The following is a 14,831-nucleotide window of genomic DNA, read 5'->3' as shown; positions in this document are numbered from 1 at the left end:
AAAAAAAAATTTTTTTTAATAGACTAATTTTGTCAAGACATTTAAATAACATGATCAAGGCCGGGCACACTGGTTCATGCCCGTAATCCCAGCACTTTGGGAGGCCAAGGCGGGTGGATCACCTGAAGTCAGGAGTTCAAGACCAGCCAGACTAACATGGTGAAACCCCAACTCTATTGAAAATACAAAAATCAGCCAGGTGTGGTGGCGGGTGCCTGTAATCCCAGCTACTCAGGAGGCTGAGGCGGGAGAATCACTTGAACCCAGGAGGCAGAGATTGCAGTAAGCAGAGATCGCACCATTGCACTCCAGCCTGGGCAACAAAAGCAAAACTCCCTCTCAATAAATACATAAATAAATAAATAAGATATTTGGAACCTTGCAGAAAGACATTAATTTTGAACACATAAAAAGTTTACCTTTGCAGCTGGGTGCAGTGGCTCGTGCCTATAATCCCAGCATTTTGGGAGGCTGAAGTGGGTGGATTGCTTGAGCCCAGGAGTTAAAGACCACCCTAGGCAACATGGCGAAATCCCATCTCTACAAAAATACAAAAATTCACTGGTGTGGTGGCATGTGTCTGTGGTCCCAGCTACTCAGGGGCCAGGAAAGAGGGGAGGGGACACTGAGGGAGGGGAATCGTTTGAGCCCAGGAGACCAAGGCTGCAGTGAGGATTGAAAGGGCAAGAGGCACACAGGACAATTTATTTAGGTTAGTACTTTGAGAATACAATTACAGATTAATTTCCTTTACTCATATTATGCACAGTCGCCTTTGTGATTATCACTACAGTTTATAAATTTTTTGACCAGCAAGTCAACAGTAAGAGTAAGTCTGGCAAAGACGAATTAGTGGCTTTCAAGTGAAATATGTACCTACTATTAACAGAAGCCAAGCATTTCAGTAATGACTATTTTTCTGTCTTGGGGCAGTACTTTTATTAAGGCAAAAATCATTAGATTAATTCATTAAAGTTAACTTACAAGACAACACTAGTCTAATTCCAATCACTGCAGGTAGGAGAAAGTAGCATCACTATAGATATTACATAAATAACATCTGGCTTTTAAAATCAACATATTTGAATTAGCGACATTCTATGCATTACAACTCTTTTTTTTTTTTTGGAGACGGAGTCTCACTCTGTCGCTCAGGCAGGAGTTCAGTGGTGCGATCTCGGCTCACTGCAAGCCCCGCCTCCCAGGTTCACACCATTCTCCTGCCTCAGCCTCCTGAGTAGCTGGGACTATAGGCACCCGCCACCATGCCCGGCTAATTTTTTTTTTTCTTATTTGTAGTACAGATGGGGTTTCACCGTGTTAGCCAGGATAGTCTCGATCTCCTGACCTCATGATCCGCCCGCCTCGGCCTCCCAAAGAGCTGGGATTACAGGTGTGAGCCACTGCACCCGGCCTATTACAACTCTTAATAACACTACGCCACATTCAATTATTTTTAGTCAACAAAGAACTATAAAGCATCAGGAAAAAGAGTGGTAGAGAACGGAAATCCTCCTCTTGGATTATTTTCATTTTTCCCTTTGAGGCTCAACAAGGGGGACTGCAGTTCTCCAAGTCAAGAAGCTGCATGGCACTTCTTTCAAACCTATTCCTAAGTTTTTTTTCATGAGAAAATGATACCAAGCTGGTAATACCTCTTATTTTGTATACTGTATCCCTTCCCTAATACAAGTCTTTCTTATGTCAGTTTATTAGGGGCCTTTAACATTGTGTTGAAACATTTCAAAATCTGCGTCCTGCTTGAAAATATATCCTTGAAACCCTCTTTCAATCTGGTCCAGATTCTTCTATCTGGCAAAGTTTTTTAGTTCTTTTTTTGAGACAGAATCTTGCTCTGTTGCCCAGGCTGGAGTGCAGTGGCACGATCTTGACTCACTGCAATGTACACCCACCAGGTTCAATCTATTCTCCTGCCTCAGCCTCCTGAGTAGCTGGGACTACAGGCACGTGCCACCATGCCCGGCTAATATTTTTTTGTATTTTTAGTAGACACGAGGTTTCACCAAGTGAGCCAGGTTGGTCTCAGACTCCTGACCTCAAGTGATCCACCCATCTTGGCCTCCCAAAGTGTTGATATTACAGGCATGAGCCATCGCACCTGGCCACATACCCTGTTTCATAGGGGAGCAGAAAGATAGGGAATGTAGATAATTCTTTAGCGCAAAAGTAAATCATCAGAATAAACGGACCAGGAAGTGGGCGCAGGGAGGTGAGAGCAACATTAAAGGAAGATAAGAAACAGAGCTGCACAGGAACAAAGACTGTCTTATGATACGGATAAAGTCACCTAGGTAATATCTTGAAGCTGCCCTCAGAAGCGCAGGTGAAGTCTAAGCTGGGATTGACTGACCTTTCCAGATTATTTGATGAGATCCCTAAGGAGGGGATTTAAGTCAACTGCATTTCTTTTGGAAAGATGCTTTCTTGGTCACATGAGGAAATTCTAGAAAGTCCCTCTCTATGTGATGGGGGAGGTGGGCATGGAGGGCTGTGAAAGGAAACAAGGTTAGAGGTACCCTGATTCTGAGGTAGCTTCTAAGGCCTCTCAGCATGTCAAAGTGCCAGTCTTTGAGATATCACTTTCTGAGGCAACATTCCCCTGTCTGAAACTTCCCTAGAAGTTTCAGTTAAAAGCTGAGTTGGTGGTTGTACAGGAAAAAATCAATAGCCAGGCGCCAAAGGATTCCATTAAACCAGTCACTCATTTCTGGGAATAGGCCAGTCCAATTAAATAACTGTGCCTCATTTCAGGAGCTGGTGTTGCAGATGGGCTCTCAAAGTTAGACCTCTAGTTCCTTTTAAACAGATTACATGGGGAATCAGTTTGCTGAAAAATTTAAGTCTCTAGATTCGGTTATTTTAGAATAAAGAAAAGCATACTTCTTTCTAGGGACAATCTACCTAATTAGTAAGTAAAACAAGCATACAACATTTGATGCTGAATTTTTTTTTGAGACAGAGTCTAACTCTGTCACCCAGGCTGGAGTGCAGTGGCACGTTCTCGGCTTACTGCAACCTACGCCTCCCGGGTTCAAGCGATTCTCCTGCCTCAGCCTCCCGGGTAGCTGGGATTATAAGCACGTGCCACCACACCCGGATAAGGTTTTATATTTTTAGTAGAGACAGGGTTTCACTGTGTTAGCCAGGATGGTCTCGATCTCCTGACCTTGTGATCCACCTGCCTCGGCCTCCCAAAGTGCTGGGATTACAGGTGTGAGCCACCGTACCTGGCAATGCTGAATATTTTTTGAAATGCCATTCAGAGGCCAGACATGGTGGCTCATGTCTTTAACCCTAGTGGTTTGGGATGCTGAGGCTGGAGGATGGCTTGAGGCCGGAGGACGGCTTGAGGCCAGGAGTTCGAAACTGGTCTGGGCAACATAGTGGTATCCTACCTCTAGAAAAAACATTTTTTAATTAGCCAGGTGTGGAGGCATGTGCTTGCATGCCTTGGGAGACTGAGATGGCAGGATCCTGAGTCCAGGAGCTCTAGGTACAGTGAGCTATGATCATGCCAGCGTGGGCAAAAGAGGCAGACTCTGTCTAAAAAAAAAAAAAAAAAAAAAAAGCCAATCAGTACTGAAGATAAAAAGATGAAAACACTTACTCAGAAACATGAAGAATATTCTCTTTCCCTTCTTCAATGGAAATGCTGACATCGTCTTTCACATGTTCTACGGCCAGCAAAGCTCCTATAAATAACATGAAAAGATTTTTTATCTTTAAAAGCAATGCAGTATTTATAACTTGAATCATAAAGCAATCAGGATGAGTCAACAAACCAATATTAAGTCCTGTAAGGACTTTCTCAGTAGTCTGTAGACAGAAAGTATAGTCTTTTGTCTCAGAGCAGCAACAAATCAGAATCCAGAATCCATTCACTAGCATATCCAACTGGTTTTGAATTTGTTCAGCTTTCAGTTAGAGAAACTGAAATTAATCTGCTCCTCCCTTCAGAGACAAAAAGAAATTAATATAGTACCAGCTGCGCATGGTGGCTCATGCCTGTAATCCCAGAACTTTGGGAGGCCGAGACAGGCGGATCACCTGAGTTTGGGAGTTCAAGACCAGCCTGACCAACATGGAGAAACCCCGTCTCTACTAAAAACAGAAAATTAGCCAGGCATGGTGGTGCATGCCTGTAATCCTAGCTACTCGGGAGGCTGAGGCAGGAGAATCACTTGAACTCAGGAGGCAGAGGTTGTGGTGAGCCGAGACTGAGCCATTGCACTCCAGCCTGGGTGACAAGAGTGAAACTGCGTCTCAAAAAAAAAAAAAAAAAAAAAAAATAGTATTGTGCCTTATATAAAAGCTTTTGTTAATATGTTGACCTTGGATTTTTAAAAAACTAAAAAAAAAAAAAAAGAAAAAAAGCTATTATTAATAGTATTTGAGTGACTATTATGTCGTAGTCACTATGCTAAATGCTTTACAGTTATAATTTTTCATCTTTGGGGTAACCTGTAGAGTTAGATTAGAAGGACATGGTATCTCACGCCTATAATCCTAGCACTTTGGGAGGCTGAGGTGGGAGGACTGCCTGAACCTACAAGTTCAAGACCAGCCTGGGCAACATAGTAAGACCCTGTCTCTACAAAAAAATACAAAAATGAGCTGGGCATGGTGGTACATGCCTGTGGTCCCGGCTACCCAAGGGGCTGAGGTGGGAGGGCTGCCTGAGCCTGGGAAGTCATGGCTGCAGTGAGCCGTGATTGCACCACCGCATTCTTGCCTGAATGACACAGCGAAACTGTCTCAAAAAAAAAAAAAAAGAGTGAGATACTTTCATCCCCATTTTACAGAACAGGAAATAAGGCTTAAAGGAGTTAAATAACTAGCCTAATGTCCCTGACAAAATATATGGTAGTTAGGATCTGAATGCAAGTCTAATGCAGTCCACAGTTCAAACTCTAAAACAGTGTAATATGGCCTCTTGACACTTAATTGATTCATTAATCCTCTGTCCCTTAATTTGGTTAAGATGGACAGGCTGGGCATGGTGGCTCACGCCTATAATCCCAGCACTTTGGGAGGCCGAGGTGGGCAGATCACCTGAGGTCGGGAGTTTGAGACCAGCCTGACCAACATGGAAAAACCCCATCTCTACTAAAATTATAAAATTAGCTGGGCGTAGTGGCACACGTCTGTAATCCCAGCTACTCAGGAGGCTGAGGCAGGAGAATCACTTGAATCCGGGAGGCAAAGATTGTGGTGAGCCAAGATTGCGCCATTGCACTCCAGTCTGGGCAACAAGAGTGAAATTCCATCTTAAAAAAAAAAAAAAAAGATGGACAACTAGCACCCAGATACTGATTTATGAACACCATGCTCCAGTGGAAACAGGGTTGTGGCAAGGAAAGTACAAAATAAACCTGAAAAATCTTACTGTGTTAGAAAGCAAAGGAGTACTCAAAGACAGAGAAGAGATACGTTGAACGGACACAGAGTCTGCCAGTTATGGTGGCTCAGGCCCATAATCCCAGCACTTTGGGAGGTCAAGGTGGGAGGATTACCTGAGATCAGGAGTTTGAGACCAGTCTGGCTAACATGGTGAAACCCCGTCTCTACTAAAACTACAAAAATTAGCTGGGTGTGGTGGCACATGCCTGTAATCCCAGCTACTCAGGAGGCTGAGGCAGGAGCACCACTTGAACCCAGAAGGCAGAGGCTGCAGTGAGCCAAGATCATGCCACTGCACTCCAGCATAGGCAGCAGAGTAAGACTCTGTCCCCCCGCAAAAAAAAAAAAAAAAAAAAAAAAAAGGCCAAGCACAGTGGCTCATACCTGTAATCGCAACACTTTGAGAGACTGAGGCAGGTGGATTGCCTGAGCTCAGGAGTTCGAGACCAGTCTGGACAACAAATTAGCCAGGCATGATGGCATGTGCCTGTAGTCCCAGCTACTTAGGAGACTGAGGCAGGAGAATTGCTTGAACCTGGGAGGCGGACGTTGCAGAGATCGTGTCACTGCACTCCAGCCTGAGCAACAAGAATAAAACTCCATCTCCCAAAAAAAAAAAAGGACATAGAGTCCAGGTTGGAGGGGCTTCCACTGGCAAATCAGGGTACTGACCATCAAAATAAAGGAGATCAATTTTAGCACACCTACACAATGAAATTTTATCCAGCAAATAAAAAAGTGAACTACTGGCCGGGCAATGGTGGCTCACACCTGTAATCCCAGCACTTTGGGAGGCCGAGGCGGGCGGATCATGAGGTCAAGAGATCGAGACCACCTGGCCAACAGGGTGAAACCCCATCTCTACTAAAAGTACAAAAAATTAGCTGGGCATGATGGCGGGCGCCTGTAGTCCCAGCTACTCGGGAGGTTGAGGCAGGAGGATTGCATGAATCTGGGAGGTAGAGGCTGCAGTGGGCCAAGATCGCACCACTGCACTCCAGCCTGGTGACAGGGCAAGACTCCATCTCAAAAACCAAAAAAAAACAAAACAACAAAAGTACACTACTGTCACAGACAAAAAGATATATGAATTTCAGAAGTATTATCCTAGACATACATGAGAATATAAGAATATATATGATATGATTCAATGTATATGAAATTATAAAAAAAGCAAAACAAGAGTGACAAAAAGATGAGTGGCTACAAGGTGCCAGGGATAGGGAAAGGAATGACTGCAAAGGGGCATGAGAGAACTTTCTGAAGTAATGATGACTGTGGTGTAGATTACACACTATATACATTTGTCAATCACCTAAAATTGGTAAACTTAATTGTATACAAGTTATAATTCAATAAAACTAATTTTTAAAAATAAAATAATTTTAAATAGAAAATAATACAAATTGTAACTTCTTGAGTATATTTTGCTATGACTTTTTTTTTAAATGGGAAAAAGAGAAAGCTCTCCTCACAGAAAAATGCCAACTAATACATATAGAAGGAATGGTAGAATTGGAAAGTCACCATTTTGCAAACATCATAAAATCATAAAAATCAAGTTAGGTGGGAAGCATCATTGGATATTGAAACTAGTGGGTGAAGATCAGATGCAAAGAGGAACATACATGATTCCAACGCATCTGCCCATTAAAATCAAGGTTAGAATCATTAGTAATGGGAAAATTAAATTCATGCACCAACTGATGGGCTGCAATGAAGAACAAGGAATAACTATGCTATTCCTGCCAAAGACACAGAGCCTGAATCTAGACACCAGGAAATACCAGACAACTTAAACAGGGGATATTCTTCAAGTTAAGTGGCCTGTAATCTTCAGAAAGGTCAAAGCTATGAAAGCCATGGGAAGACTAGTAAACCATTCCAGACTGAAAGAAACTGGAGAGAGGTGACAACTAGATGCAAACAAAGCATAATACAGGATTTTGATCCCAACACTATGGAGGGTCTCGTTTTAACAAATAGTGATAGAACAAGGATGGGGTCTGTGCATTAGATGGAAGCATTCTACCCAAGTGTACTTCCTGATTTGGGTGCTCGTGTGAGATCATGTGGAGTTTCCAAGTTTGTTGGGGATGTACACGGGAGTTATGCTGAGGTACTGAAGCCTCATATCTACAGTATGCTCTTGGGTGGTACGGGGGGAGAAAGGTCTTTGTTCTAGTCTTGCAGCTTTGTTGTAAGTTTGAAATTAACATTAAATATATAACATGATGAATGCATATAAAATAGGAAAATTCTAGCAATGCAACCTATTTTTAAAAAATGTTTCATCTACTTATATTACTTAAAGATAAAATGTAATTGAATTAAACAACTGGGAATAATTAAATCAAAAATTAAAAAGAAGGGGGAGAAGCAATTAGAAAAATTATATATCTGATAACCGGCATACAGTTCAAAACGACAGACTTAAGAGTTTCATAGAATACTGGCAGAATTCTGAGTTCTGTAATACACTACGGAAACAGGTTCACCTTCAGGGTGATTTTCCAAGTAACGAAAAATGTATCAGGAGGTTGGGGATGGTGGCTCACACCTCTGGTCCTGGCACTTTGGGAGGCCAAGGCGGGCAGACTGCTTGAGGTCAGGAGTTTGAGATCAGCCTGGCCAAGATGGCGAAATGCTGTGTCTACTAAAAAATACAAAAATTAGGCGGGCGTGGTGGTGCGCACCTGTAAGCGCAACTACTCATGTGGCTGAGAACAAGAATCGCTTGATCCTGGGAGGCAGAGGTTGCAATGAGCTCGGTCTCAAAAAAACAAAAAAAAAACAAAAAAAACACACACCAGTATCAGGAACTTTAAACTATAGTCTCATTTAACTCTGGCAACCAATCCTATGTGAAAGACATTATTCTCCCTTTCTTAAAAGAAGGAAACTATTGGGAGAAGCTAAATAAGGAACCTGTCAAGGTTTCACAACTAATAAGTGGCAGCCAGGATTGGACTCAGGTCTGCAGGAACAAATGTGTTTGCTCTCAAACATGAGGGCACTCTAGTGCCTTTCCAGCCCAAGAATCAAACCCATTCCTTTTAGAGTTCATTGATTTGTTGTGCGGTTAGTCCATTACTGCAACCAATACGCCAAAACATTATCATCTTTTAAATCTTAAAATGGCTATTAAGTTGTGTTTTTGTTCAACAGCCTTAAAACATCATCAGAGAACATAATGAATAATTTCATCAGCCCCACGGGGCCAGTTGTATATAAAGGTATGGGCTTATTGAACACTATAAAGTACTGTATGTCTATTATCATACATACGCATTAGCAAATATTAGGTCAGGCCGGGTACCGGGGCTCACGCCTGTAATCCTAGTACTTTGGGAGGCCAAGGCAGGATGGTTTGAGCCCAGGAGTTTGACACCAGCTTGGGCAACACAGTGAAATACCATCTTTCCAAAAAAGACACAAACACAAAATTAGCCAGGCATGGTGGCACGCGCCTGTAGTCCCAGCTACTAAGCAGGCTGAGGTGGGAGGATCACCTGAGCCCGGAAGTTCGAGGTTGCAGTAAGCCTTGAAAGCGCCACTGCACTCCAGCCTGGACGACAGAGCAAACCCTGACTCTCAAAAGAAAAAAAAAAAAAAATCGTCAAACTACTTAAATCCTTTTGTGTAATTTCCCAAAGTAATGAAAAAGCAGAAATTCTAAGCAATCCACCAACAATAACCTTGGTCATGTCGCAAAAGTCATTCCAAACCGAACTTAAGATGTATCAGTAAGGTGACAGATCCAATGTTTACTCTGAAATATACTACACATCCACAGGGTGCAGTAAAAGCAACCGCATCAGTCTACAGTGTACCTGGGTGTTTTCCCCAATTACCCTAACACCTTTAATTAAAAATAAATGCAGCCTCAGTTGAAACCCTAAATGCTAATACGCTCGCCTGGCTTCTTTCTTCTGAACTCGATAAAACGTAAGGAAAATTTGACTCAAGTGAACCGAGGATTTCTTCTGAGAGGACAGGAAAGGAGGTAAGAAAAAGGCTTAGTCGGAGAAAAATGCTAAAAGAGAAGTGACGATAATTGGATTTTAAGTTTTAAAAACGTTATTTCCACGAGCAACTCTCGGTCTCCGGGGGAAAAAGGGAGAGGTGAGTTGACGGGGAGTTCATCCCTCTGAGAAGAAGATCCGAAGCGGAGTCTCGTGTTGCCTAGCCCGGGCTCACACCGCGCCTCCCTCCAAGCCCGGGAAAAACATCTTCAGGAGCAGATGCACCTGCCGGGGACAGGGGGCGAAGGGAGCGAAGCCTCCTCCACGTACAATTCTGGGGCGTGGGGCAGGTCCAACTTCCCAGATGGTGACCACCACTGCGCAAAGCCGGGGCGCAGCGACCTTCCTCGCCCCGCACCCTCCCTGGCTGATGCAACCCACACAGGTCACTGGCCTCGGTCCCTTACCTAAGGGAGGGTCTCCTGAATTCACGGTCAGACAGAGAGTCGCCATCTCCACCAGTCCGCTGGTCTACCTGTCAGCACGCCCGGCTGGTGCCAGAACCACGCAGAACCCCGCGAAAGCAAGAAGATGCAACGTGTGCGCGTACCCGACGCCGCCGCAGCCTTCGCTCCGCCCCTGCGCCGCAGCTACTGCCGACACCGCGCACGCGGCGGTGCGTCATCGCCGCGCGCCGTCTTCGCCCCCGCCAGCAGGGTCTAGAGCCTGCCACCCCGCCTCTTGGCCGCCAGGGATAGAATGGCCTGCGTGGCCTTTTGGGCTGCGGTGGGAAAGACGCTGAAGTGGACGGGACTTTACGACACTTCGTAAAGTCAGCAGGTCGTAAAACAGCAGGTTGTAAAACCATCTTTAAGATGGGATAGACGTGAAGCGCGAAACAAAAGCATGCACTATCTGTATGTAAACATACAGAAGAAAAGTCCTGGAAGCATACACACGATATGCCATGATTACGTTGGGAATGGAAGAAGTTTTTTCTGTTTTTTTTTTTTTTAATACATTTCCCCCAGCCTTTTTTTTTCCAAAAGAGGAACGTATTTTCAAGAGATTTGCGTATTGAAAATAATGGTTAAAGGAAATATACTTATAAAAGACTCTTTAAAAATCACTGCAGAGGCCGGGCGCGGCGGCTTACGCCTGTAATCCCATCACTTTGAAAGGCCGGAGACGAGCGGATCACGAGGTCAGGAGCTCGAGACCAGCCTAACCAACATGGTGAAACTGTAGAGACGGGGGTCTCTACTAAAAGTACAAAAATTAGCCGGCCGTACTGGCGCGTGCCTTTAATCCCAGCTACTTGGTGGGGCTGAGGCAGGTGAATCACTTTAACCCGGCAAGTGGAGGTTGCGGTGAGCTGAGATCCCGCCACTGCACTACAGCCTGGGCAACAGAGTGAGACTCCGTTTCAAAACAAACAAAAAATCACTGCAGCTAGGCACGGTGGCACGCTCCTGTAGTCTCAGCTACTCAGAAGGCTGAGGAGGGATCGCCTGAGCCAAGGAAGATGAGGCTGTAGTGGACTCGCCTGTGAGTAGCCACTACCCTCCGGCCTGACCGACAGGGGGAGACCCGATCTAAAAAACAAAACAAAACAAACCTACCACGCTGTCCCCAATCATGAAGTCCGCAAGTATTTTTTTTCAGAATCTCATCTGATTCGCCCTTTCAAATCCTTTGTGACGGACGTGCATGCATGAGCTCCAGGAATACTCCAACGTGTATACACACATTCGTGTGTGTGAGCTACACACACATTTCAAGGGCTGGCGTTAAAGTTTGGGGGCCAGGGATCGATTCCAAGAACCATCTCAACCACATCCTCGCCCACATTTTTTCTTAACCTCCCCAAGACATCCTTGTTTTCAATAGGGAGGGCCCCTTAGATTACATCTCCCATGAGACTTGAATGCTTAAAGCAACTATAGAGGAGTTATCTGTATTTGCCCCTGCCCCAGTAAACCACCACCAAAGATGGCTACATTCAGTACAGTACAGTCAGCCTCCAGAGCCGGCAAGAACTGCATCAAAACAAGAACTCTCCCCTCTCCTTCCCTTTCTATCAGAATCTCTAGCGATGGTGATAGGGAAGTGCTGGGAAGGGAACACCGTGGTACCTTTAAATAATACAGAAGTGGGGAAAGAAAGTGCTGAGTAAACTCCCTCTCAAAAAAAAAAAAAAAAAAAAGTGCTGAGTAGAGGAGGGCGTGGTCCCTGGCTAGGGCTCCACCCCCATGGACCTAGGTGAGGACAGACATTTTTTGTTTTCCTGCGCAAATGTTGCATTTCCCAAGAACACCCTGGCCTGCCACGCCCCCATTCTGTGCCTATGAAAACGCAAGACCCTAGCAAGGCAGAAACAGAGGCAGCTGTACATTGAGAGGAGCACATCAGCAGAGGAACACGCAGGCAGCCGGATGTTGAGAGGAACGCACAGATAGGCACCGGCACACCGGCAAGCCACCAACCTGCAGAAGCAGAACACGCGGAGTTTAGCTGGAGTAGTCAGAGGACAGCCCAGGCCGCTGAGCGGCCGACTCCAGGGGAAAAACTTCCCACTCCATCCCCTCCTGACTTCCCCTGAGCTACCTCTACTTAGTAAAACCTTGCACTCAGGCTGGGCGCCGTGGCTCATGCCTGTAATCGCAGCACTTTGGGAGGCTGAGGCGGGCGGATCACGAGGTCAGGAGATTGAGACCATCCTGGCTAACATGGTGAAACTCCTTCCCTACTAAAAATACAAAAAATTAGCCGGGCGTGGTGGCGGGCGCCTGTAGTCCCAGCTACCCGGGAGGCTGAGGCAGGAGAATCTCTTGAACCCGGGAGGTGGACGTTGCAGTGAGCCGAGATCGCGCCACTGCACTCCAACCTGGACAACAGAACAAGAGCCCATCTCAAAAATAAATTAATAAATTAAATAATTTAATTAAATTTTTTAAAAAAAATTTTAAAAATGATAAAACCTTGCACTCATTCTCCAAGTCCAAGTGTGATCCAATTCTTCCGATATATCAAGGCAAGATCCCGGGATACAGAAAGCCCTCTGACAAGGTAGAGGGTCTAATTTAGCTGATTAACACAAGCTGCAGACGGCAAAACTAAAAGAGCACCTTGTAACACATGCCCTCTGGGGCTTCAGGAGCTGTAAACATTCACCCCTAGACGCTACTGTGGGGTTGGAGCCCCACAACCTACCCATCTGTATGCTCCCCTCTAGGTTTGAGCAGCCGGGCACTGAAGAAGCAAGCCACACACCCACCCCTGGAAGGGGGACAAGGGAACTTTTCCTGGTCCAATGGGATCCATAATCAAATTTAATCAAGTTCTGAAAGTGATTAAATGCACACCAAATGGTGGCTCTCTGCCTCCTTTCCTGGAAATTGATTTCTCTTTTCACACCTTGCTAGCTCTTGTAAACCAAATATAAAATTCAAAGGCCCCCAACCATCTGAATAGACTTCCTCCTCGGCCAGGGCACTCTAAAATTTAACCTGAAAAACTGATTCAGGGCATTTAGGGAGGTGGGTATTGGACATGCCTCATTATGCCTCTCCAGCATTAACATCAACATAGACCTTAAGTCTGATAAGAAACATTTACAGTCTATTTTTCTCTGTAGCCGGCTACCTAGAGGCTTCATCTGCGTGATAAAACTTTGGTCTCCACAACCAATCACAACCCAGATATTCCTTTCTATTGATAAATATTTCAGCCAACTGCCAATTAGAAAAATTTTAAATCAGTCCAGTCGCAGTGGCCCACGCCTGTAATCCCAGCACTTTGGGAAGCCAAGGCCGGTGGATCACCTAAGGTCGGGAGTTTGAGATCAGCCTGATCAACATGGAGAAACCCTGTCTCTACTAAAAATACAAAATTAGCCGGGCAGGGTGGCACATGCCTGTAAGTCCAGCTACTCAGGAGGCTGAGGCAGGAGAATCACTTGAACCCGGGAGGCGAAGGTCACGGTGAGCGGAGATCGCGCCACTGCACTCCAGCCTGGGCAACAAGAGTGAAACTCCATCTCAAAAAAAAAAAAGAAAAAAAGAAAAATTTTAAATCTACTTATAACTTGGAATCCCCTGCTTCAAGTTGTCCTGCCTTTCTGGACCCAGCCAATGTATATCTTAAATGGATTTGACTGATGTCTCATGTCTCCCTAAAATGTATAAAACCAAGCTACACCCTGACTACCTTGGGCACATGTTCTCAGGATCTCCTGAGGGCTGTGTCACGAGCTATGGTCATTCATATTTGGCTCAGAATAAATCTCTTCAAATATTTTACAGAGTTTGATTTTTTTTCTTTTTTTTTGAGATGGAGTTTTGCTCTTGTTGCCCAGGCTGGAGTGAAATGGTGCAATCTTGGCTCACCACAACCTCCGCCTCCCGGGTTCAAGCGATTCTCCTGCCTCAGCCTCCCAAGTAGCTGGGATTACAGGCATGCGCCACCATGCGCAGGCTAATTTTGTATTTTTAGTAAAGACATGGTTTCTCCATGTTGGTCAGGCTGGTCTCAGACTCCTGACGTCAGGTGATCCTCCCACCTCGGCCTCCCAAAGTGCTGGGATTACAGGTGCCAGCCACCGTGCCCAGCCCAGAGTTTGATTTTTTTCATTGACGCTCTCAAGATTCTTGTTTGTTGAAAACATGTCTTAGACATCTTCCATTCTTAACAGTGCCTAGCAAATTCTGGAGGTTCTTCCTACTCTATCACAATGGGTATCTGGGAAAGGCCACAAGCAATAGATTGCATGTATATAGGGGGCAAGAAAGGAAAGTAATACAAAATTTATTTTGGAAAAATGGAATTAAACATTATGAAACAATGAAAATAAACGTGCATCATCTTTGGCTTAGAAAATTTAGATATTTTTTAACTGTGTTAATTCTTAGAAAAAAAAATTAAATGTTGAATGTTTATATTTGTTGTTTGATTTTTGCTGAGCAAAGGTGATGAAGCCAGAACTGTAGGCCAAGACTTAAAGAGCTGTCCTGCTGGAAAGCACTTCCACAGTGCCTGGAGACTGCTTAATAGTAAGACTTTGTGTGTTTTTGTCCATTAGTGATTCACTAACTACCTAGAATAATAGGTTTTATTTATTTTATTTTGGGGCAAATACAGGAATCTTGGCTTGCTCTTCTAGATGCTAATTTTGAAGTATATTAGGAAGCCAGGTACATAAGAGACATGCAAAATTGAAGACAGAAAGTTACCTGGGATCTTACCCAATTTTTTTGTTTGTTGTTTGTTTGTTTGTTCCAACAGTGTCTTGCTCTGTTACCCAGGCTGAAGTGCAGTGGCATGATCACAGCTCACTACAGCCTTGACTTCCTGGGCTCAAGTGAGCCTCCCATCTTAGCCTCCCGAATAGGTGGGACAACAGGTGTGTGCCACCATGCTCGGCTAATTTTTGTATTTTTGGTAGAA

The 14,831-nt window shown here is 44.6% G+C and overlaps 1 protein-coding gene across 3 annotated transcripts in view; it reads right to left on the bottom strand.

The window, feature by feature from the left end:
- The window catches only part of EPRS (glutamyl-prolyl-tRNA synthetase), an 83,798-nt gene extending 73,421 nt beyond the window's left edge, over positions 1–10,377 (bottom strand). Inside the window, exons 1-2 of one of the 3 annotated variants that reach the window (XM_025379008.1) lie at positions 9,854–10,377; positions 3,629–3,713 (exon numbers count right to left, since the gene is read on the bottom strand). In XM_025379008.1, coding sequence (XP_025234793.1) covers positions 3,629–3,713; positions 9,854–9,899 — 131 coding nt within the window. In that variant the 5' untranslated portion in view covers positions 9,900–10,377. The remainder of the gene's footprint in view (positions 1–3,628; positions 3,714–9,853) is intronic. The other 2 variants (XM_025379017.1, XM_025379027.1) reach the window with 2 other exon arrangements.
- Positions 10,378–14,831: the final 4,454 nt, after the last annotated feature.

This window comes from Theropithecus gelada, chromosome 1 (genome assembly GCF_003255815.1).
Source record: "Theropithecus gelada isolate Dixy chromosome 1, Tgel_1.0, whole genome shotgun sequence".
In the NCBI taxonomy this organism is placed as follows: Eukaryota; Metazoa; Chordata; class Mammalia; order Primates; family Cercopithecidae; genus Theropithecus; species Theropithecus gelada.
This window is presented reverse-complemented; position numbering and strand designations above follow the sequence as displayed.